The sequence below is a fragment of the Grampus griseus genome, assembly GCF_964374135.1.
Source record: "Grampus griseus genome assembly, chromosome: 15".
Lineage (NCBI taxonomy): Eukaryota > Metazoa > Chordata > Mammalia > Artiodactyla > Delphinidae > Grampus > Grampus griseus.
Window position 1 is genome coordinate 45,877,277 of NC_139009.1, and position 26,170 is coordinate 45,903,446.

The following is a 26,170-nucleotide window of genomic DNA, read 5'->3' on the forward strand; positions in this document are numbered from 1 at the left end:
TAGATTCCATATATATGTGTTACCCTACGGCATTTGTTTTTCTCTTTCTGACGTACTTCACTCTGTATGACAGACTCTAGGTCCATCCACCTCACTAGAAATAACTCAATTTCGATTTTTTTTATGGTTGAGTAATATTCCATTGTATATGTGCCACATCTTCCTTAGCAATTCATCTGTTGATGGACACTTAGGTTGCTTCCATGTCCTGGCTATTGTAAATAGAGCTGCAATGAACATTGTGGTACATGACTTTTTGAATTATGGTTTTCTCAGGGTATATGCCCAGTAGTGGGATTGTGGGTCATATGGTAGTTCTATTTTTAGTTTTTTAAGGAACCTCCTGTTCTCCATAGTGGCTGTATTAACATACATTCCCACCAACAGTGCAAGAGGATTTCCTTTTCTCCACACCCTCTCCACATTTATTGTTTGTACATTTTTTGATGATGGCCATTCTGACTGCTGTGAGGTGATACCTCATTGTAGTTTTGATTTGCATTTCCCTAAAGATTAATGATGTTGAGCATTCTTTCATGTGTTTGCTGGCAATCTGTATATCTTCTTTGGAGAAATGTCTATTTAGGTCTTCTGCCCATTTTTGGATTGGGTTGTTTGTTTTTCTGATATTGAGCTGTATGAGCTGCGTGTAAATTTTGGAGATTAATCCTTTGTCAGTTGCTTCATTTGCAAATATTTTCTCCCATTCTGAGGGTTGTTTTTTTGTCTTGTTTATGGTTTCCTTTGCTGTGCAAAAGCTTTGAAGTTTCATTAGGTCCATTTGTTTATTTTTGGTTTTATTTCCATTTCTCTAGGAGGTGGGTCAAAAAGAATCTTGCTGTGATTTATGTCATAGAGTGTTCTGCCTATGTTTTCCTCTAAGGGTTTTATAGTGTCTGGCCTTACATTTAGGTCTTTAATCCATTTTGAGTTTATTTTTGTGTATGGTGTTAGAGAGTGTTCTGATTTCATTCTTTTACATGTAGCTGTCCAGTTTTCCCAGCACCACTTACTGAAGAGGCTGTCTTTTCTCCATTGTATATTCTTGGCTCCTTTATCAAAAATAAGGTGACCATATGTGTGTGGGCTTATCTCTGGGTTTTCTATCCTGTTCCATTGATCCATGTTTCTGTTTTTGTGCCAGTACCATACTGTCTTGATTACTGTACCTTTGTAGTATACTCTGAAGTCAGGGAGCCTGATTCCTCCAGATCCGTTTTTCTTTCTCAAGATTACTTTGGCTATTAGGGGTCTTCTGTGTTTCCATACAAATTGTGAAATTTTTTGTTTTAGTTCTGTGAAAAACGCCATTGGTATTTTGATAGGGATTGCATTGAATCTGTAGATTGCTTTGGGTAGTATAGTCATTTTCACAATGTTAATTCTTCCAGTCAAAGAACATGGTACATCTCTCCATCTGTTTGTATCGTCTTTAATTTCTTTCATCGGTGTCTTATAGTTTTCTGCATACAGGTCTTTTGTCTCCTTAGGTAGGTTTATTCCTACGTGTTTTATTCTTTTTGCATTGGTAAATGGGAGTGTTTCCTTAATTTCTCTTTTAGATTTTTTATTGTTAGTGTATAGGAATGCAAGAGGTTTCTGTGCATTAATTTTGTATCCTGCTACTTTACCAAATTCGTTGATTAGCTCTAGTAGTTTTCTTGTAGCGTCTTTAGGATTCTCTATGTATAGTATCATGTCATCTGCAAACAGTGACAGCTTTACTTCTTCTTTTCCAATTTAGATTCCTTTTATTTCTTTATCTTCTCTGATTGCTGTGGCTAAAAATTCCAAAGCAATGTTGAAAAATAGTGGTGAGAGTGGGCAACCTTGTCTTGTTCCTGATCTTAGAGGAAATGGTTTCAGTTTTTCACCATTGAGAACGATGTCGGCTGTGGGTTTGTCATATATGGCCTTTATTATGTTGAGGTAAGTTCCCTCTGTGCCTACTTTCTGGAGGGTTTTTTATCATAAATCGGTGTTGGATTTTGTCGAAAGCTTTTTCTGCATCTATTGGGATGATTATATGGTGTTTATTCTTCAGTTTGTTAATATGGTGTATCACATTGATTGATTTGCATATATTGAAGAATCCTTGCATTCCTGGGATAAACCCCACTTGTTCATGGTGTATGATCCTTTTAATGTGCTGTTGGATTCTGTTTGCTAGTATTCTGTTGAGGATTTTTGCATCTATATTCATCAGTGATATTGGCCTGTAGTTTTCTTTCTTTGTGACATCTTTGTCTGGTTTTTGTATCAGGGTGATGGTGGCCTCGTAGAATGAGTTTAGGAGTGTTCCTCTCTCTGGTATATTTTGGAAGAGTTTGAGAAGGATAGGTGTTAGCTCTTTTCTACATATGTGATAGAATTTGCCTGTGAAGCCCTCTGGTCCTGGGCTTTTGTTTGTTGGAAGATTTTTAATCCCAGTCGCAATTTCAGTGCCTGTGATTGGTCTGTTTGTATTTTCTATTTCTTTGTGGTTCAGTTTCACAAGTTTGTGCATTTCTAAGAATTTGTCCATTTCTTCCAGATTGTACATTTTATTGGCATATAGTTGCTTATAGTAATCTCTCATGAGCCTTTGTATTTCTGCAGTGTCAGTTGTTACTTCTCCTTTTTCATTTCTAATTCTATTGATTTGAGTCTTCTCTCTTTTTTTCTTGATGAGTCTGGCTAATGGTTTATCAATTTTGTTTATCTTCTCAAAGAACCAGGTTTTAGTTTTATTGATCTTTGCTATTGTTTCCTTCATTTCTTTTTCATTTCTGATCTGATCTTTATGATTTCTTTCCTTCTGCTAACTTTGGGGGTTTTTTTTTTGTTATTTCTCTAATTGCTTTAGGTGTAAGGTTAGGTTGTTTATTTGTGATATTTCTTGTTGCTTAAGGTAGGAGTGTATTGCTGTAAATTTCTGTCTTAGAACTGCTTTTGCTGCATCCCATAGGTTTTCGGTTGTCATGTTTTCATGTCATTTGTTTCTAGGTATTTTTTGATTTCTTCAGTGATCTCTTGGTTATTAAGTAGTGTATTGTTTAGCCTCCATGTGTTTGTATTTTTTACAGATTTTTTCCTGTAATTGATATCTAGTCTCATAGCATTGTGGTCAGAAAAGATACTTGATACGATTTCAATTTTCTTAATTTTACCAAGGCTTGATTTGTGACCCAAGATATGATCTATCCTGGATAATGTTCCATGAGCACTTTAGAAGAAAGTGTATTTTGTTGTTTTGGGATGGAATATCCTATAAATATCAACTAAGTCCGTCTTGTTTAATGTATCATTTAAAGCTTGTGTTCCTTATTTATTTTCATTTTGGATGATCTGTCCATTGGTGAAAGTGGGGTGTTAAAGTCCACTACTATGATTGTGTTACTGTCGATTTCCCCTTTTATGGCTGTTAGCATTTGCCTTATGTGTTGAGGTGCTCCTATGTTGGGTGCATAAATATTTACAATTGTTATATCTTCTTCTTGGATCAATCCCTTGATCATTATGTAGTGTCCTTCTTTGTCTCTTGTAATAGTCTTTGTTTTAAAGTCTATTTTGTCTGATATGAGAATTGCTACTTCATCTTTCTTATGACTTCCATTTGCGTGGAATATCTTTTTCCATCCCCTCACTTTCAGTCTGTACGTGTCCACAGGTCTGATGTGGGTCTCTTGTAGACAGCATATATACAGGTATTGTTTTTGTATCCATTCAGCCAGTCTATGTCTTTTGGTTGGAGCATTTAATCTAGTTACATTTAAGGTAATTATCGATATGTATGTTCCTATTACCATTTTCTTAATTGTTTTGGGTTTGTTTTTGCAGGTCTTTTCCTTCTCTTTTGTTTCCTGCCCAGAGAAGTTCCTTTAGCGTTTGTTGTGAAGCTGGTTTGGTGGTGCTGAATTCTCTTAGCTTTTGCTTGTCTGTAAAGGTTTTAATTTCTCCATCGAATCTGAATGAGATCCGTGCTTGGTAGAGTAATCTTGGTTGTAGGTTTTTCTGTTTCACCCCTTTAAATATGTCCTGCCACTCCCTTCTGGATTGCAGAGTTTCTGCTGAAAGATCAGCTGTTAACCTTATGGAAATTCCCTTGTATGTTATTTGTTGTTTTTCCCTTGCTACTTTTAATGCTTTTTTCTTTGTATTTAATTTTTGATAGTTTGATTAATATGTGTCTTGGTGTGTTTCTCCTTGGATTTATCCTGTATGGGACTCTCTGTGCTTCCTGGACTTGATTAACTATTTCCTTTCCCATATTAGGGAAGTTTTCAACTATAATCTCTTCAAATATTTTCTCAGTCCCTTTCTTTTTCTCTTGTTTTTCTGGGACCCCTATACTTCGAATGTTGGTGCATTTAATGTTTTCCCAGAGGTCTCTGAGACTGTACTCAATTCTTTTCATTCTTTTTTCTTTATTCTGCTCTGCAGTAGTTATTTCCACTATTTTATCTTCCAGGTCACTTATCCGTTCTTCTGCCTCAGTTACTCTGCTATTGATTCCTTCTAGAGAATTTTTAATTTCATTTATTGTGTTGCTCATCATTGTTTGTTTGCTCTTTATTTCTTCTAGTTCCTTGTTAAACGTTTCTTGTATTTTTTCCATTCTATTTCCAAGATTTTGGATCATCTTTACTATCATTATTCTGAATTCTTTTTCAGGTAGACTGCCTATTTCCTCTTCATTTGTTAGGTCTGGTGGGTTTTTACCTTACTCCTTCATCTGCTGTGTGTTTCTCTGTCTTCTCATTTTGCTTAACTTACCATGTTTGGGGTCTCCTTTTCGCAGGCTGCAGGTTCGTTGTTACCATTGTTTTTGGTGTCTACCCCCAGTGGCTAAGGTTGGTTCATTGGGTTGTGGAGGCTTCCTGGTGGAGTGGACTGGTACCTGTGTTCTGGTGGATGAGAGTGGATCTTGTCTTTCTGGTGGGCAGGACTGAGTCTGGTGGTGTGTTTTGGGGTGTCTGTGACCTTATGATTTTAGGCAGCCTCTCTGCTAATGGGTGGGGTTGTGTTCCTGTCTTGCTAGTTGTTTGGCATCAGGTGTCTGGCACTGTAGCTTGCTGGTTGTTGAGTGGAGCTGGGTCTTGGCGTTGAGATGGAGATCTCTGGGAGAGCTCTCGCCGATTGATATTATGTGGAGCTGGGAGGTCTCTGGTGGGTCAATGTCCTGAACTCGGCTCTCCCACCTCAGAGGCACAGGCCTGACACCCGGCCAGAGCACCAAGACCCTGTCATCCACACGGCTCAGAATAAAAGGTAGAAAGAAAGAAAGAAAGAAAGAAAAATATAATAATAATATAAAATAAAGTTATTAAAGTAAAAAATAATTTTAAAAAAAGTAATAAAAAGAAAGAGAGAAGAGAGCAACCAAACCAAAAAACAAATCCACCAATGATAACAAGTGCTAAAAACTATACTAAAAAAAACCCCCAAAAAACGGACAGACGGAACCATAGGACAAATGGTAAAAGCAAAGCTATACAGACAGTCCCACACAGAAGCATACACATACACACTCAGAATAAGAAAAAAGGGGAAAAAAAAAATCGTTGCTCCCAAAGTCCACTGCCCCAGTTTGGGATGATTCGTTGTCTATTCAGGTACTCCATAGATGCAGGGTACATCAAGTTGATTGTGGAGATTTAATCCGCTGCTCCTGAGGCTGATGGGAGAGATTTCCCTTTCTCTTCTTCTTCTTTTTTTTTTTTTTTTTTTTTTTGTGGTAGGCGTGCCTCTCACTGCTGTGGCCTCTCCCGTTGCGGAGCACAGGCTCCGAACGCGCAGGCTCAGTGGCCATGGCTCGCAGGTCCAGCCGCTCTGCGGCATGTGGGATCCTCCCAGACCAGGGCACAAACCCGTGTCCACTGCATAGGCAGGCGGACTCTCAACCACTGCGCCACCAGGGAATCCCTACCTTTCTCTTCTTTGCTCGCACAGCCCAGGGGTTCAGCTTTGGATTTGGCCCTGCCTCTGTGTGTAGGTCGCCTGAGGGCGTCTGTTCTTTGCTCAGACAGGACGGGGTTAAAGGAGCAGCTGATTTGGGGGCTGTGGCTCACTCAGGCCGGTGGTTGGGGGGAGAGAGGGGCACGGAGTGCGGGGCGGGCCTGCGGTGGCAGAGGCTGGAGTGATGTTGCACCAGCCTGAGGCGTGCCGTGCGTTCTCCCGGGGAAGTTGCCCCTGGATCACGGGACCCTGGCAGTGGCGGGCTGCACAGGCTCCCCGGAAGTGGGGTGTGGATAGTGACCTGTGCTCACACACAGGCGTCTTGGTGGCGGCAGCAGCAGCCTTAGCGTCTCATGCCCGTTTCTGGTGTCGGCTCTGATAGCCGTGGCTTGCGCCCATCTCGGGAGCTCATTTAGGCGGTGCTCTGAATCCCCTCTCCTCATGTACCCGGAAACAAGGGTCTCTTGCCTCTTAGGCAGCTCCAAACTTTTTCCCAGACTCCCTCCCATCTACCTGTGGCGCACTAGCCCCTTCAGGCTGTGTTCATGCAGCCAACCCCACTCCTTTGCCCTCTGCACCCCTGTTGCTGTGCTCTCCTCCGTGGCTCCGAAGCTTCCCCTCTGCCACTCCCTATCTCCGCCAGTGAAGGGGTTTCCTAGTGTGTGGAAACTTTTCCTCCTTCACAGCTCCCTCCCAGAGGTGTAGGTCCCGTCCCTATTCTTTTGTCTCTGTGTTTTCTTTTTTCTTTTGTCCTACCCAGGTATATGGGGAATTTCTTGACTTTTGGGAAGTCTGAGGTCTTCTGCCAGTGTTCTGTAGCAGTTGTTCCACATGTAGATGTATTTCTGATGTATTGTGGGGAGGAAGGTGATCTCCATGTCTTACTCTTCTGCCATCTTGAAGGCTCTCCTATCTCAGCTTTCGACATGCCTTCCTCACTAAGCTTAATCATTTCTAGCTTTTGATTTAAAGTGAGAGACCCGTGATTCTCCTTTCACTTGAACACTTAGAGGTCACTGTAGGTTTATTAATTGGCCTAATTTCAACATTCTTGTGTCTCAGGGAATAGGGAGGTCTGAGGAGAGGGAGAGAAATGAGGGGACAGGTGGTCAGTGGAGCAGTTAGAGCACACACAACTTTCATCTATCAAGTTTCACCGTCTTACATGGGTTTGGTTTGTGGTGCCCCCAAACAGTTACAATAGTAACATCAAAGATTACTGATCCCTGATCACTATAACAAATATAATAATGAAAATTTGAAATATTGCAAGAATTACCAACATGTGACACAGAGACATGAAATGAGCAATGCTGTTGGAAAAATGACACTGATAGACTTGCTTGATGCAGAGTTGCCACAAACCTTCAATTTGTAAAAAAATGGGATGTCTGTGAAACACAATAAATTGAAGTGCAATAAAATGAGGTATACCTGTAAACAAGTTTGTGGTTGCTTCAGGCATATCATAGTAGTGGTATTATTATTATATTTTTTAGATTATTTTAAGTGAAAAAGCACCTTATTAATCAGTGATTTTATTTCTTTTAGAGTATTTCTTGGTGTCTTGGTCAAGGTCACATGAGTAGTAAGAGTGAAGCCTAGGTTTGAACTCACTTCTTTCTGAATCCAAAGTCTTAACCAAACTAGTTATTCTTAGCACTGCATGATTGGAAATGAGAATGTTTACCTACCTCAAAAGTAGAAGATAAAAAATGGTGGAAACATCTTAAAAACTTTGGAAAAATAGAATCTCTGATTTATTATCCATTCAGTAGACAATAATTTTTTAAACTAATGTGTATGAATCCCTTAAGTAGTGAATTATTCAGAATTAATCTAAAGTATTTTTTAAATTATATTGTTGATTCCTGAAGCTATCAGAGGCTAAAACAGAAGAGCCTCCGATGCATGCCAATGAAACAGCAAAAATGAATAATTCCCAAGGGAATGGTGAACATTTTGCACACCCACCCTCAGGTAAGGTTGAAATGTACTGAAATTTCTGAATAATATGCATACATAAACACTGTAAAGAGTGTGTTACTTTCTCATACATACTTCACCCTCAAAAAGTGGCCATTGGTATTTAATGTTCTTTGTGAATTTAGCTAAAGTGGTTGCTTGTAGGAGATAGCTGACAGAGAGGGCGTAGCCCCCAAATTTCTAAGTGAAGCTTGGAACCCAGAGCCGTGATCAAAATTCCTTGGGGAAGCCCCCAGGCTTTATGCCATGACTACAGCATTCAAGGTATGTTCACATAACATTTGGTACTCTCTTCCTTGACCATAATTACATGGTGTTTGAGAGTTAGAAGCTGAAGAGGGAAAGATAATATTTTCCTACTGAATTAAAACACAATTAGAAAACAACAGGTAGCCAATTTATCTAGAAGTTGTCAGAAACTATTGTTGAAACCAAAATTGATGAGAATCCTTGTGGGAAATGTTAGTGGATGATCTTGTTCACTATGCAGCGAATCATTTTCAATATATGTTTTCTGATTTCCTTTATAAGAAGACAGGTAATTCTGAAACAGAACTTGAATCATGATCATGAATTTACTTCATTTTTTTAATGGATTTCTATGGTTTTTAGGTGCATGTCCTTTTATCAATTAAAAAAACGCGTAACTCTGTGAGGTAGATATTATGGTCCTTATTTTTCTTTTATTTTTTTAAAATAAGAAATTCAAGGAACTTGAATGAGGTCCAAAATCACTGAGCTCTTAAATAGTGAAACTGTGACTTACCTTGGTCTTCTGACTCCAAATCTTGTGTTTTTCTACACTTTGTAGAAGTTTTATAATTGAGATAGATAGGCTTGTTGTGTATCCAGTGTTTTAAGGATCTAAATGCTTAGTTGATAAAACAATGGGGCATATGAAACAGAAGCAGGTTTATGAAGTTATCTGGCTTTTTCCTTCCTAGCAAATCTAATAATTCCTTTTCTTTTTTCATATTCTGCAGGTTCTGAGTAGAATAACCTCATTTGAATTATGTCTGTGAAAGCACCTGCTTTAGATTTGTTTGAGTGCTTTTAAAATTTGCTGGCCCAAACTTAGCTTTTTGTTTTATATAGACCTAAGTACATATACTGTTCTAATCTTCCGTCTGACATAATTTGAATACATTTGCTTATCTGACTATTAAGTGAAACTATTATAGAAAACTTAATCTCAAGCCATTTGTAACTCAGTTATGCACATTAGCGGTAGAGAAACTGGCAGATAATTTCAAAAGTAATGATTTTAATTTTTAAAAACTATTCTATTTTTTTAGAAAAATGAGTATATCTGATATTACGGGCAATCACTGCATACAAAGTGCCCATGAGAAAGGCCTAATGTGGGAGGAATCATAAAGGTGTTTGACCTCCTGCTTATCCCTTTGCTCATGTCTTTCCCTGGTTCCTGCTGGAAATGGATAGCATCTGTTCTCAGATTGACGCAGGGTTGCCAGTGATGAGATGATCTTTCTTTAAGCTAGCTGGCTTTCCGATTCTCCATTCTTAGAAATCAGAGAAGTTAAGTATTTTGGCTTCAGGTACTTTTCTCTCTAGTTAGAATATAAAAGGTGTTTATAACCAACAAAGTCAAGGAACTGTCCAGACCAAGTACATGAATTGAATATAAATGCTTATGTGCCTGGGATTCCCCCCTCCGCAGAATTTTACTGTCTCGTCCCCAGCTCTGTGGTTCCATATTTGGGGGCTAAGCCCACTACTGCTTAAAGTCACCATCATATGAATGGCATGTTTAATTTTGTCTGCATATTTTGACCAACTTGTTGAAGCTCATCTTCATTTCTGTTTAAGTTAGTTCTGAGCTAGTTCCCTGTCTAGGTTGGTTGGAGTGTTAGCGGCAGCCTCATCTCTTCCAGGGAGACTTCCCTTTCTGTCCAAGAGCCTGGAGAGCTTTTTCTTCTTCTAACTTCCCTGGCACTGCAGTCAGTCCACTCACCCTGTGCTAAAGCAGTGATCCTTGGGCAAGTTTCTTGCTCCTGCAAAGTTCTATTTCTGGTTTTACCATGCTGGATTTTTAATCATTTAGAGACATGAATATCATGTTCTCCCATGATGCTTTTAGTTCTTGGCATTATTTTTATGTCTTTGCTTGTCTCACCAGCTGTCTTTCATAGTCCATGTATTACAGTGAAAATGTTTTATCTTAAAAAAACTCCACCTTATCTTATAATAAAAGATGTCTCAAAAGCAATTAGCATGTTAATCCTGTCTCTTGGCACAGTTACCAAATAACTGGAAGGTACTGAGTACTCATGTTATATCCGCTTCCAAGTTCTACTTACTGTATTTATGTAGTTTTTTACATCTTTATTGGAGTATAATTGCTTTATAATGTTGTGTTAGTTTCTGCTGTACAATAAAGTGAATCAACTATATGTATACATATATCCTCATATCCCCTCCCTGTTGAGTCTCCATCCCACCCTTCCTATCCCATCCCTCTATGTCATCACAAAGCACCAAGCTGATCTCCCTGTTCTACTTACTTTAAAATCTTCATTTTTAAAATATGTTAGTAGGTTTATAGTTATCTTCAGTATGTAGTACAAATTATTGATATTACTGGCACTTATTCCTCCAATACAAAAAATTATAGCTTATTACAGTTTTTGCCTGCAAGCAAAAGTTTGAAAGCCAATTACATTGTAAGTAAGGGATTTTAGTGCACTGTTTATTTAGCTTGTATGGCAACCTTGTAGTACATTTTACTGCAGTTCTGATCTTTAGACAAGAATTATATCTTTTTGTAGCTATAGTACCAAACAGCAGGAGCTTGGTATTTATTTGTTGAAATGTCATTATTCACAAGAACTGTAGTTCAAGCTCCTTGAGGACAGGGACCACATTTATTGTTCTCACCCAGTGCCTAGCACAATGTAGGCACTGAATCAATGCATGCTGAGTGAATGAGTATGAGAAAGACCATAGTATTATTACCACTAGCTCATTTTGGTGAACCTAGTGTAATAACTTAATATTTCTTATAATATTCTAATTGGTCTCTGTCTGATTACTGCCAGAAGTTAAAGTGCATTCTGCTGATCAGTCAGTACAAACTTTGACAAGAAAGCTGGAAACGTTGCCTGAAAGTTCCTCCCTCCCACAAAAAGACCTGAAGATTCCTGGCTTTGAACATGCAAACATTGAGGGACCAATAGCAGTAAGTAAAAAATATTGCTTTTTAAGAACTATGAGCAAAATGATAAAGTACTATGAACAAACAATGTAAACAGCCATACACACTTGGCTTTTGTTGCGGTCTTGGACTCAAACTTCTAATTTAATCAGTCAGTGGGTATCTGTGCCACTTACGCAGACTTGATTTTTCCTTCTCTTATTTGACCCAGAATTTATCAACACTTGGAACAGAAGAGCTCCGGCAACGAGAACACTATCTGAAGCAGAAGAGAGATAAGTTGATGTCCATGAGAAAGGATATGAGGACTAAGCACATACAAAATTCGGAGCAGAAAGGAAAACCTGCTGGGGAGGTAGAGGTATGGCTAGCTCTAGTATGAGAAAATTTGCAAATCTACGGATGGGATTCTCAAAATCAACATATGTGCTCTTGTAGATCTATTCATATTAACCTCCTTGTTAGTGTAGCACCTGATAATAAGTCTTTTCTAGGCAGTGAGATGGTTGTGATAGGAGGATTTTGTGAAGTAGAAAGGGTAGCAGTTTTATGATTCTTTACTTGCCCTGCTCTGAGCACTGAAGGGTCAGCCGTCTGTTTTACCTGAGGCTTTTGAAATATTTTATCATAGAGCAGCATCAGTACCCTAGCCACCACCTCTAAAAGGCTTCCCCAAGAAGAGATTTTTACAAAGAAGAGATTTAGGGAACTCAGTCCATGTGTGGCTTTTTTAAAAAATTTACTGAATGTTCTAATATTTGTTCAAGGCAGTATGTTAGGAATTTTAGAAAATGAACCCATCTTATTCTACTGTAGCCAATTTTTTTTCTTTTATTTTTTTTTAAGGAAATGACAGAGAAACCAGAAATGACAGCAGAGGAGAAGCAAACATTACTAAAGAGGAGATTGCTTGCAGAGAAACTTAAAGAAGAAGTTATTAATAAGTAATTTTAAGAACAATTTAGCAAAGCAGTTCAAAATTTCTTAAAAATAAATTATTTAATCCTTAAACAGAGCCTGTTAGTTTCAAATACTTGTGTTTGTAAATGCAAATATAACCTTATTGTTACTATTAAACATTTGAGGTAAAGGGTGGCGGGGAAGGCAGTTACTTATGCTGACCAGTTCAATACAAATTTCTGAATAATGTTCTCTCATGGAGAGAAGATATAGAAAGCTAACTGATAGTGCATTCATTCATTCATTGTTTGTGCTAAGCATTGTGTTGCATGCTAAGGATACAGTAGCCTAGTAGATCGACAGGGTCCCTGCTTTCATGGGGCCAAGTGAAGAGCCAAGTGTTTGTTAGAAGGGAAAAGGGCAGTGTTTTATCATAAACAGGGTCCTGCGGCTGTCAGTATGGCTAGCATACAGACAGAATGAGGGGAGGGGGTTAGCACACAGAATTGGAGATAGGTAGGGTGCTGATTTGCAAGGCTTGTAGGGAATGTGAGGGTTTTAAACATTTTATAGTGGCAGTTGGAAGTCACTGAAAAGTTTTAAAGCAGGGAAGGTTCATGATGAAAATGTTCATTTAAAAAAGATGTGTGGCTGCTGTGTGGAAACTACTGGGTGAGTTAGAGTAGCTGTGGGTGAACAGGTATATAGGATGATCAGTCTAATGAAAAGAGTGGTTCTCTGGGGTGGTGGTGGACAGATTTTAGCATCCCACATCGAGGCAGGCGCAAACAGGACTTTGAAAATAGACGTGGGGATGTTAAAAATACTCTATTTTTCTTTCTAGAAGAGCTACCATTAAAACAGATAAAGGAACAACTGCCTGAGCCTGTTGACCTGAATTCTGCCATGGGTGTAGGTCTTCTGTGTGTGAAGTGATCCCAGGTAGTGTTCTGTTGTCCATTTGCTAAAAAATAACCAGAAATAGTAGGAGAGAAACCTTCCTTTCAGAAGCTTCCTGTGTTGTGTCATCCCATAAGCACCCTCTTTTCTAGTTACGGGCCACTCCTGAGTTTAACTTACAATTCCATTTTATCTCCTTAAATCTATCGTTATAAACTTTTTAAAAGGGATACCAAAATTACATTAGTTCCAACTTTCAACGTGCAGAGAAAACTCAGCATCACTTTATATTTGTCACATTTTCATCACAGATGGACAAGTTGAAAAACTAGTGGTTAAAACACAGAAATCTGTTCATCTAGCTTTTTATTAAAAATAGTTTCTATATTGCATACATGTTTACAGATATAATTTTAAGAGAACCTCAGGCATACAAATGTGGGCTCCGGCTTGCTTCACTGAGTGAAGATAAAGATAAAAATCTTGATCTGCCTGAGGGTAGACATTTAAGACAGCAGCTAACGTGTAATCTTAAGTTAGTTATTCTTTCAAGGATTATTTTTAAGTCTTGTTTTCGTATCATTGTGGGTGAGCATCTGTACCATGAAAAGTGTTTTCCTGTAATTCAACAAAACATTCACATTTCTGCTATAAGAAAAGTTTCTCCTATGATGATTTAAATGATTTAAAAGACTGGTGGCAGTTCTTCAGAAAGGAAAATTAAAGAAACTTCATAAGATATATAAAGATAATACTTCCTACTGGAACTTAAAATTACTTAATCAGGAAGAGTCAAGAGTAAATAGGGAAACGCTTTAGGGTTGGGCTTATTAGAGTCCAAGAGGAAATTTAATAAGAGCTAAGAAGAGTGAAGGGGCTTGATAAAATTTGCTTGAAAGAAAATGTATTCATATGGTAACTTTACTGATCTTGGTTTAAATCCTGATTCACTTGCCTTTATGAGGTGGAAGGTCTTTTTCCATATATGTACCTTTAATCAAAGAGGTGGTAAAAGCCCAATGCTGTGATGCTTTGGTGCTGGGACTTTATGTGTCCAAGGCATACCTTCTATGTGCAATTGACCCTTGTTTAGAATTCTTTCATTCAGATTGGTGTATGACACAGTGGTCTATAATAAATATCTATGGATAACTTACTGGCTTTAAAAAGATATTGTAAAATGGACACATCTCAAAATGGAGTTTACTTATATTTACAAGAAACCAAACAAAAGCAACAAACATAGAATTACAGGGTCACATTTTAATTCCTGAATTTTACAGGTCAGCATTAATATCACCACATGTATACAAATGGTGTAAAACAAGTACAGTGGTATTTTTAATACAAAATAAACATCTGTTTTATGGAAAAACTATACTTCGTATCTACACAGACAGCCCATCTTCCAAACAATAGCCAAAATTAAAATTAACTACAAAATCTCCAAAACAGGGGAAACTGCTTCAGTTTAAGCTATTCCAGGAAAAATGGACCCGTAACACATTACAAGGGTGATCTGAAGGCTGTAGCTGGAATTACTATTTTTAGTTTTTTGGTTTTTTTCTTCCCAATGCATTAAATTGTAGTTTGGGGGATGTTTTTCTCACTTCAGCATCTCAGATCATAGATGAGCAAACTAACATTAAAATATTTACAGTTAACTTGCTGTTCTAAAAATAAAACCTCTTAACTGTTTGCCTCAGTTTATTATTTTATATTCATTTACGTACATGGAATGTGCTTTTATTCTTAAAAAAAAAAGCAGCTTTCATATTACACCCTTGTTAGTTCTTGGAAAAGCTTCATGTGCTGCATACTCTGACACTGAAGTAACTTCTTGGATCAAAATGGCCTGTAGATATTAAATGCCACTTAATTCAGCACTATTCTTTGTATGTTAGTCTTTACAAATTACACTTTAAAACTTGCCTGCAGCTCTGGAGAGAGACAACTTTATTAACAAAGCAGAAAGTGACTTCAAAGTATCTTCCACAAAAGATTGTACTGGTAGGCAGTTGAAAACATTCTGTTCAGTCCACTCCCATTTCTAGAGAAAATCATTCTGGAATACTACCATACTGATTCTTGGCATCTGTTATCTGTAAAAGTGCTGATTTTAAAGTTATATTAACAAAACTGCCCATTTTGAATCCAGCTTGTTTGTTTTCATCAAAATACACTTTGAAAGTTCCTGGTGTAGAAAACTCAACATGTGCTGTAATACAGGGTGTATTTCCCTCTACCTACCAGTAAGGCTGAATTTCTGTTATATCTTCAAAGAAATGGTCCCAACAGCTTAACTTCATTTTTTATGATAGTTGAACTTGTTTTCCATAAAAATTTCTTTTAAAAAGAGGCAACTGATTAAAAGAACAACATGGCCAGCACCATTATACAAGTAATGTTATTGGGTTTGCAACTGAAGTTTTATAACTGTTTCTAAATCAGAAACCCTCCTGGAGCAACCCTGCATTAATATTATTTTATCAACTTTGTCCTTCCCCTAAACCGTCCCAAAACCTGAGAGTTCCCTTGCTGAGAAGCTATCTCCCAGGTTCTGGTTACTAACTTTTTTTTTGACAGCCTGAAAGGCAAACCCATTAATTACTAGCAAGTGATCAAGTTCCTGGGAAGCCTGGTTTTTTTTTTTTTTACAGAGCTAAACTCTCCTAGCTGATATACTGAGTGTCTTTTGCTATTCCTTGTATATTTATAAGTTCAAGTGAGAAAGCTTTCTGATTCAGATTTTCAGCTCACTGAACAGCTGCAGCATTTTTGTACAACCACATGTTGAGGGTCCCCAGTAAATATTTTATGAGCCAAGACGAGGTCTCTTCCTGGGAGATGTTTCTTCTTCTTCATCTTCCTCTTCATCATCTGGATAATCCACTAAACCAACCAAACTTCCCTAATGAAGAATAAAAAAAAAATTAACATATTTAACAACAGAAAAAGCTAATTAGTACAAATGTAGTCACTTTTAAAGGTATTAGAAATCATTTTTCTAAACTAACCACATGTATCTGAAACAGATATATTTGAATTTGATAAAGGAACTGCTTGAAATTATGAACAGTTAGTAATAAGTACAACTGTTGGTATTCTTAGTTACCCTCAACTTTTTTATGGGATTTTTAATGATACCTCATAATTCAACTCAGCAAAATTTCACTGTGGAAAAATATCTCCAAACAGTAGGACTCACAAAGAATCATGACATTTGGAGCTAGAAGGACCTTGGAGATGAACTAGTTCATTTCTCTAACCTTACACGAGATGATAGCCAGCCAGTGACAAAAAGGTGCCTTTTAGTCTCTGTGTGTATGTATGTATATGTGTGTGTATATATATATATATATATATATATATATATATATATATATATATATATATATACACCTCATGTATATATTTCATCACTAAGTACACATCATTGTTTTTTCTGCTTTTTGAAGAATAATTTTAAATGGCTGATGATAATAAACACATGAAATGGTTCCTAAAAACTAATGACAAAAATTTAGGACTATCTCTCTCTACCCAGAAGAAAAGGATCAGATATTTCAGGTGTTCGGCCTTTTATAAGTAATGGACCCCTTTGCAAATCCTATTAAAGCTCTGGACACTTTACCCAGACAATTAATATGTCCTCAGGTCTGCATTAATTTGAACCAATTCCATGAAATCTGTACACATACCTTACAGGTTAAGAGAGCTACTGTAAACACTGCATCTAGTTCAAACCCTTAAGACCTCTAGGGGATAAGCAAGTACAATTGAAATGAGTCATATTTCAAACCTAAGTAGCTTCATACCTAAAGAATCCAGGCATCTAGCATTAACACTTTACCAGAATATAACTGAAACACTAATATTAATCAGCAAAGGGCTCTGAGCAGCTAGAAACAGTTATCAGAAAGTCTGTGAATCAAATAAAACTTAATAGTTAAGTGAGAATCTTTCTGCTTCTTTCTCAGCTTAACACACAAACTGTAAGCTGGATAAGCAAGAAGTAGTGTGGCTGAATTTAAAACAAAACGTAAAGCACTTGGCACAGTGCTTGGTATGTAGTTACTATTCAGTAATTGCTATTAGCTACTATTACTGTTATCATTATTTGTTATTTGGTTTCTAAGCCAAACAAGTTGGACGAAAGGAAATAGAAGACATAATCACAGCATAAAAAGGCACCAGTCTGATATTCACACAGCAAATTAAGGAAAGTTTTACTTTTAATCCTATATATCATAATGTACAAACATTTCAGTTCCAAATGGTTAACATTTAAAATAATTTTTGGCATAAGATCAATAAATATTCTATCTGACACTCGGCTACACAATTTAGTTTTCAATTTTACCTCTATTATCTATACATATATACACCATAAACAAACTCATATTATACATTTAAAAAATCATGTTTACCATACAAAGAATAAAAACACAAAATATGAAATATTGGAAGTAAAAGGAACTATAAATCCACAGGTGCACACTGTGAGGAATTTGATAGGTTCCAGACTTTTAATATATAACTATAAATGTATTGCTTTTAAACAAATATCAGCTTTCAGTGTTAGTACACAAAGTTCTATTTCATTCTTTTAAACTCTAGTATTCCATGGTACGGATACACCGCCAAAGTTAAATTCCTGGTTGGACATTTAGATTGCTTTCCCAGGCATTATATTCTCTTCAAAAATTTTTGTTTCTGACAATATATCAACAAAGACAAAAAAGGAAAGGAGAAAACAGCAGATGAAAGCTGTTAAGACATTTTTGGAAAAAGAAATCAGAGGCAAAATAACTCAGTTTTAATGGAGAACGAAGTCAAGAAAGAAGGGTTTGCAGGGGGATATAGAAATAAGAAGCAAACTTACTTGTCTTAACTGCAGAAAAGACTACGAAGTAAGGGAACCAAAATACTGGGGAAAGCAGGGAAGATGATTAACAGTTGAGTCAGTGAAACAGAAAACTGAGTCCTCAATTCTACAATTCGTTCCCCTACCACACGCCTACCCCCACGGGGAGATTCCGGCTCCTCTACCACCACGAACCATAAAGGAAAAGCAACAGAAAGGCTCTGCACTTCAGGACTTCAGGCACAGTAAAGGGCAGGGGAAAGGTGCCAGTGTGAAACAGTAAATTCTGCATGCCAAGCAGAGACACGCCCACCTCCATTCTAAGCTTTCGTTCCCATCCAGGCTCTCAGAACACCAGCAGGTGAGCTTATACTCACCAGGTGTAGCAGACTAGCTATGCCTGTAAGAGCTAAGTGGCTCCACAGGGAAAAAACCCCAAACCACTAACACTCCCTAAAAAGAGCAGGGCATTTGCTCTAGTCTTTTATATGAAGTCCACATCAGTAGGCCCTTCTCATTGTTTTTAACTGCCTTATTTTAAAAATTGAGACATAATTCACATACCGTAAAGTTCACCCCCGTGCAGTGTACAGTTCAGTGGTTTTAGTATATTCCCAAAGTTGTGTGACCGCTACCACTAATTCCAGAGTGTTTTCATCAACAACCACCCCCCAACACCTCTACCCATTAGTCACTTCCCATCCCTCCCTCCTTCCCAGCTCCAGGAAATCACAAATCTACTTTGTTTCTAAAGATTTGCTTATTTTGGACCAGTTCTTATAAACGGAAGCATACAATATGTGGCCTTTTGTGTTGGGCTTATTTCACTTAGCATAATGTTTTCGAGTTCATCTATGTTGTAGCATGTGTCAGTACTTCATTGCTTTTCCTTTTTATGGCAAAATAATATTCATCGTTACGGATATATCACATTTTGTTTATCCGCTCATCAGATGATAGACATTTGGGTTGTTCCCACTTTTTGGCTATTATGAATAATGCTGCTATTAATATTCATGTACAAGTTTTAGGGTGGACATATTATTTTCAGTTCTCTTGAGTATATACCTAGGAGTGGAATTTAACTTTTTGGGGAACTACCAGACTGTATTCTAATGCATTTGCACCATTTTATTGATACATTCCCATCAATAATGTATGAGTTGCAGTTTCTCACTAACACACGTTTTTGTCCATGTGTTTTATTATAGCTATTTTAGTGGGTGTGAAGTAGAATCTCGCTGTGGTTCTGATTTGCATTTTCCTGACTAATTTGCATTTTCCTGACTAATGATGCTGACCATTTTGTCATGTGCTTATATGCCCCATCTGTATATCTTCTTTGGAGAAATCTTTTTAAATGCCCATTTTAAAACCAGGTTGCTGTGTTGTGCTGGAGAGTTCTTTATATATTCTGGATACCAGTCCCTTATCAGATATATTTTCTCCCATTCTGTGGACTGCCTTTTCACCGTATGATAGTGTCCTTTGAAGCAAAGAAGTTTTTAATTTTGATGAAGTCTGATTTATCTGTTTTTTTCTTTTGTAACACTTGTGCTTTCTGTGTTATACCTAAGAAATCACTGCCTAGGGGAATTCCCTGGTGGTCCAGTGGTTAGGGCTCTGTGCTTCCACTGCAGGGGGTGCAGGCTCAATCCCTGGGGAACTAAGATCCCGCAAGCCTTGCAGTGAATAAAAACAAAAAGAAAAAAAAAATCACTGCTTAATTTGAGGACATGAATATTTACACCTGTAGTTTTTTCTAAGTGTTTTATCCTTTTAATTCTTATATTTAAAACTTTTGTCTACTTTAAGTTCTGTAACATGGTGAGGGGCAGGGTCCAACTTCATTCTTTTGAATGCAGATATCCAAGTTGTCCTAACACCATGTTGAAAAGATGATTCTTTACCTCAGTGAATTGTCTTGGCAGTCTTGTTGAAAAGTCTACCTTTTTTTTTTTTGGTGCTGTGAGCCTAGCAGATGAATTTATTTTGTATTTTTGCTGCATAAATAGATTAGCACCTCACTGAGGCACTTCTCAAGGCTTTCTTTCTTTTCTTAGTTTTTATTTTTATTTTGTATTGGAGTATAGTTGACTAACAATGTTGATTAACAGGTGTATAGCAAAGTGATTCAGTTATACATATACATATGTATAACTGAGCAGAGTTCCCTGTGCTATACTGCAGGTCCTTGTTATCCATTTTAAATATAGCAGTGTGCGCATGTCAATCCCAAACTACCTTACTTTTTAATATGAAAGAAAATCCAAGCATCACCAGACACTTGAGAAACATTTCTACCATGAAAGAAGGGATCAAAACAACTGATGTAACAATAACAAAAACCTATGAAGAAACAATGACTCTTTCTGAACTAAAACTGACAAATTAACAAATTTTAAGTTAGGAAACTTAACATAATTCATCATATTAACAAATCTAAGGGGACAGAATTCAAGAATTATCCTTGACTCCAGTGGGCCCCAAACTTTTTGGCACTAGGGACCGGTTTTGTGGAAGACAACTTTTCCATGGTTTGGATGGGGGGTGGGGGGATGGTTCAGGCTGTAATGTGAGCGATGGGGAGCGGCAGATGAAGCTTTGCTTGCTCGCCTGCCACTCACCTTCTGCTATGCGGCCTGGTTCCGCATAGCAGAAAACAGGCACATCTGAAAACAGGCACATACCTGAAAACAGGCACATCATCAGAAAGTCTACATTATAATAAATGTATAACCCAGGCCTGGGGGTTGGGAACCCCTGCTCTACTCAATGAAATAAAGAATACATAGATGGGACTTCCCAAGTGGTCTAGCAGTTAAGACTCCATGCTCTCAATGCACGCGGCTTGGATTTGATCCTTGGTCAGGGAACCAGATCCTGCATGCTGCAGGATGCAGGTTGCTGCAGCCTACATGCTGCAACTAAAGGTTCCGTATGCTGCAACTAAAAGATCCTGCATGCCGCAACAAAGATCCTGAGTGCCACAGCAAAATAAAAAAAAATAAAAGAATACATAGATCTTCCTTCAACATGATTAAAAATTTTTAATCATCAGTAAAGGTGATAGTCGCAACTACTGAGCCTACGTGCTGCAACTACTGAAGCCCATGTGCTGCAACTACTGAAGCCCATGCTCCGCAACAAGAGAAGCCACTGCAATGAGAAGCCTGTGCACTGCAATGAAGCCTAGCTCCTACTCGCCACAACTAGAGAAAGACCATGTGCAGCAACAAAGACCCAATGCAGCCAAAAATAATAAATAAATTTCATTAGTAGCTACTGTTTCGCTGATCTTGAAAACTATAAAATTTTCAAAGAATGTGATTTTTAAAAAATATGTTAGAGCTTTAGGATGCCTCCCAAAGGAAAACAGACAAATTATCACCTGATCTATTTAATTTTAAGAACCAATCAATTCGATTGTAGCAATCAACGATGGTGACGAAAATTATAAGATGCTGATGAAAGAAACTGAAGACGACACAAACTGATGGAAAGATACACCGTGTTCTTTCCATGAAAGAATGAAAGAATCAGTGTTAAAATGACCATACCACCCAAGGCAAACTATAAATTCAATGCATTCCCTATCAAATTACCAACAGGACTAGAATAAAAAATTTAAAAACTTGTATGGAAACACAAAAGACCCCAAATAGTCAAAGCAATCCTGAGAAAGAAGAATGGGGCTGGAGGAATCAGGCTCCTTGACTTCAGACTGTACTACAAAGCTAAGTCATCAAAACAGTATGGTACTGGCACAAAAAACACCCATATAGATCAATGGAACAAGATACAAAGCCCAGAAATAAACCCATGCACTTATTGTCAATTAATCTACGACAAAGGAGGCAAGAATATACAATTGAAAGACAGTCTCTTCAACAAGTGGTGCTGGGAAAACTGGACAGCTACATGTAAAAGAATGAAATTAGAACATTCTCTAACACCATATACAAAAATAAACTTGAAATGGATTAAAGATCTGAATGTAAACCAGATACTATAAAACTCCTAGAGGAAAAGATAGGCAGAACAATCTTTGACATAAATTGTAGCAATATTTTTTTGGATCAGTCTCCTAAAGCAAAGGAAATAAAGGCAAAAATAAAAAAATGGGACCTAATTAAACTTAAAAGCTTTTGCAAAGCAAAAACGAAAAGACAACTTACTGAATGGGAAAAAGATTTGCAAATGATAGGACCAATAAGGGGTTAATATCCAAAATATATAAACAGTTCAAACAACTCAACATCAAAGAAACAAACCCAATTAAAAAATGGGCAGAGGATCTAAACAGACATTTCTCCAAAGAAGACATACAGAAGGCCAACAGGCACATGAAAAGATGCTCAACATCACTAATTATTATAGAAATGCAAATCAAAACTACAATGAGGTAACATCTGACACTGGTCAGAATGGTCATCATCAGAAAGTCTACATTATAATAAATGCTGGAGAGGATGTGGAGAAAAAGGAACTGTCCTACAGTATTGGTGGGAATGTAAATTGGTGCAGCCACTATGGAGAACAGTATGGATGTTCCTTAAAAAACTAAAAATAGAACTACCATATGACCCAGCAATTCCACTACTGGGCATATACCCTGAGAAAAACAGAATTCAAAAAGAGTCATGTACCACAATGTTCACTGCAGCACTATTTACAATAGCCAGGACATGGAAGCAACCTGTCCGTCGACAGATGACTGGATAAAGAACACGTGATAAATATACACAATGGAGTAATACTCAGCCATAAAAAAAGAATGAAATAATGCCATTTGAGGCAACATGGATGGACCTAGAGATTATCATACTAAGTGAAGTAAGTCAGAAAGAGAAAAACAAACATCATGATATTGCTTGTAAGTGGAATCTAAAAAAAAAAATGATAGAAATGAACTTATTTACAAAACAGAAATAGACTAACACACAGAAAAGAAACTTATGGTTACCAAAGGGGAAAAGGGTGGGGGGGGAACAGATAAATTAGGAGTTTGGGATTAACATGTACACAATACTATATATAAAATAGATAACCAACAAGGACCTACTGTATAGCACAGGGAACTATATTCAACATCTTGTAATAATCTATAATGGAAAAGGATCTAAAAAAAGAATCTATCTATCTATCTATCTAATCTATCTACCTCTGAATCACTTTGCTGGACACCTGAAAAGCAACGATGGTGAAAATGGCTAAAGGGCCATTGGTGATAAAGAACTTGCCTTCACTTAGAAATGTGGTCAGTTTGCTGAAAAAGGTTGAGAGCCAATATAACTAGTGCTTTACTCTGTGAGCTCCTATCTTGCTTAGTATCAAATTTTTGTGATAGTCTTGAGTGACTGAGCAATTAATTAGTTTTCCAAGAACAACTGCTATTTTTCTATCTGTTCCCCCAAAAGATGTAGAACAAATGTATTCGGCAATCTGCTGTTAGTGTCAAAAAAGGTGAAATATGTGTTTGTGTTCGTACTTGATTTTGCTTGTTCATAAATAAAAAATTATCTGTAAGGACAGTAAATTAAAAACTCAGGGAAATAACCCAGAAAATAGAACAAAAAAATGAGTAATAGGAGAGAAAAATTATGAAAATTATAAGGCCCAATATCCAAACAATAAGCTATAGTAAAAGAGCATAAAATGTCCCAAAACTAAAGGTCATGACTGTTTAGCTGAGAATGCCCAAAGTATATCATCCTGAAATTTCAGAATACAGAGATAAAACCCCAAATGCTTCCAAGAAGAATCAAATAAAATCACACACACACAATCAGGAGTAAGAATGTCTCTGGAATTCTTGGCAGCAATAACTTCGAAGTTTTGAAAGAAAATTATTTCTAATTTGGCTCTACATTCAGTTAAATTGTCAATCAAGTATGAGGATACAATAAAGACATCTTCATACATGCAAGGTCTCAAACTTTATCTCTCATGGAATTCTTTTTCCAGGAAACAGAGAGGGTATGCTCCAACAAAATGAGATGGAAAATCAAGAAAGAGAACAGAGACCTGAGATCCAGGAAACAGTCAACATAAGAAAAGAAGCAAGGCAAAAGGAAGTATTAGTGTGATGGCAGAGGCAGCCTTAAGACAACAGATGAGCAGCAAGTCTGGAGAGGAACCAATCTAGGCTGGGACAAGATGGGAGACTTTAAGAGAGATGTCTCCAAGGGGGAGACTATGTGGAAAATAACCTGAGAGGTTATTTACTCTATAAAAAGAGAAAAGTTATAAAGAAAAACACAGTGTAGAAAAAAAGCAGGGAAAAAAAGAGAAAAAAGCAGGAAAAAAATTAATGAATAAAGAATATTTGTGTTATTATAGCTATAAAGTTATCAAATATTGTTTTAACCAAAAATTGTGATACAGAGAGTAATAAGGGTGAGGATCTGGTACGGAGTGGTAAAACAATATGGCAGTATTAGCATATTAATTAGAAATAGAAGAACGAGCTAGAAGAGTTCTAAGCCTTCGCTGCGTAGAAGAGGACTGTTTTTTTTTTCAATACTTTTAATGCTATTTATCTTTTAAAAGTAAGTGCATATATTACTTTGATTTAAAAAAAAAAAAAAGCTAGTATATATTGAGAATGTGCCAAATAGTGTTCTAAACTCTTTACATTTATTAAATAATTAAACCTTCACAACAAACCTATAAAGGAGGTGCTGTTTTATCCCTGTTTAAAATGAGAAAACTAATAAGGCCCAGAGAGATTAAATAATTTACTTAAGGTCAAACACAAAGAGGCACAGCCAAGATTTGAACCCAAGCAATATAACTCAACAGCAAATATTCTTAATATAGTGTCATAATATTATACTAAATTGTCCTATCAAAAAATGAAAATTTAAAAATTCTTATTCAATAACATAAACTGTATTTCACAAACAGGAGAATCCTATTGAAAATGCTACTTCTGTGATCATTAGTCAAGAGCCCACCTTGCTACAATACTGAAGAAAGATTCTACATTTTTGTAAAATAAATAAACTCAGACTTATATTCTGTGTTCAAAACAAGAAGCATCACTTCACTTAGGTTTTCTACTATGGCCTTCTCTTGTCCTTCTAACCTTATACTAACAGTTGTCCTTTATTTATGCCTTTTTATTTTAAGCCACTCCTTTTTGGGGAAAAGGACATATTACATATAATAATAATGTAAATGAAAGAAAAAAGTTTTATATAAAATTTAAACTTGTTTACATGAAAAAAGTAACCAATGGGAAATACATTTGCTATGTGAATGACAAAAAGGTTAATATTCTTAACCAAAGACTCACTCATACTAAAAAGACATAAACCAATTTTTAAAAAGGCAAGACTATGAACAATTAACAGAAGACCAAATTCAAAAGGCTAACATTCAACCTTACTAGTAACAAATGACACAATTAGGAACGAGATATATACTGTCTCCTCTACCTAACTGGTAAAGATTAAAAATCATTATAATAACAGTGCCAAAGCTGCAGTGAACCAAGCATACTCATACAATGCTTACGGTAACATTAATTGGTATAGCCTTTCTGGAGAGGAATTTGACAATATAGGTGAAAACACTGTTCTACTCATCTATCCAAGAAAATAACTTAAAATGCAACAATGCCAGTAGTCAGTGAAATATCAGAATCAACTTATGTGCTCCAAAATATTGGTGGGGGGAGGGGATGCTTACAAATACTATGATACAGCTAAATCAAATGAAATTCTACAGTCCTCATTAATGTTTTAATAACAGAGAAAAATTCTCGTAATTAATGGAAGCAGGATACAAAACTGTGCTTATACAGAGACTGTAATTGTGTCAGATAAACCCATACACCTAAAGAAAAATCAATCAAATGTTAGCAGTCATATTCTCTGATGACAATGTGTGCAACTTTTTTTCTTCTTTGAGATTATTTTTATTATCCAAATTTTCTTCAGGAAACATGAAATAGTTCTACAGACGAAAAAAGCGAAGTTTGTGTGTAGAGCAGTTTCACATACCTTGGTGGCTGTTACTGATGTAGCCAAGTTTGTAGTTTTGGAAGAGGATCCATTAGAACTTGCTGGTGGTGTCTGAGCCACTACAGATTTACTGTTTGTACTGTTTGTTCCATTAGCAGCACTAGTGGAGTGGGAGAAAGTAAATTTGAAGCCACCAGAAGATGTCCTTTTGGGAAGGTTTTCCTTGTCTTCACTTTCCTTTGCTAAAGCAAATGTAAAAATTTGAATTATCAGTAAATATTGCTAAGTCAAAGCATCTGAAAACAATAATTTAAAAACTTATAAAACAGTGCCTTTGCTTTTTTGTAAGAGCTAAGAGGGTAGAGCATGATGTGTACAGTGACAAGTCTTTATTAGCTGGAGTCTTAGAAATCTCAGGATTAGAAGGAAACTTCA

At 36.8% G+C, this 26,170-nt stretch overlaps 2 protein-coding genes across 3 annotated transcripts in view; one reads left to right on the forward strand and one right to left on the reverse strand.

Moving 5' to 3' along the window:
• Positions 1-12,188, forward strand: part of CFAP36 (cilia and flagella associated protein 36) — a 32,725-nt gene extending 20,537 nt beyond the window's left edge. The window contains exons 7-10 of the mRNA XM_082672918.1: positions 7,815-7,917; positions 10,983-11,122; positions 11,310-11,459; positions 11,945-12,188. Of these exons, the coding sequence (XP_082529044.1) occupies positions 7,815-7,917; positions 10,983-11,122; positions 11,310-11,459; positions 11,945-12,046 (495 nt within the window). The 3' untranslated portion in view covers positions 12,047-12,188. The remainder of the gene's footprint in view (positions 1-7,814; positions 7,918-10,982; positions 11,123-11,309; positions 11,460-11,944) is intronic.
• Positions 12,189-15,104: 2,916 nt separating this feature from the next.
• PPP4R3B (protein phosphatase 4 regulatory subunit 3B) overlaps positions 15,105-26,170 on the reverse strand; it is a 61,692-nt gene continuing 50,626 nt past the window's right edge. For both annotated transcript variants that reach the window (XM_082672917.1, XM_082672916.1), the window contains 2 exons: positions 25,775-25,977; positions 15,105-15,809 (listed from right to left, as the gene is read on the reverse strand). In XM_082672917.1, coding sequence (XP_082529043.1) covers positions 15,714-15,809; positions 25,775-25,977 — 299 coding nt within the window. In that variant the 3' untranslated portion in view covers positions 15,105-15,713. The remainder of the gene's footprint in view (positions 15,810-25,774; positions 25,978-26,170) is intronic.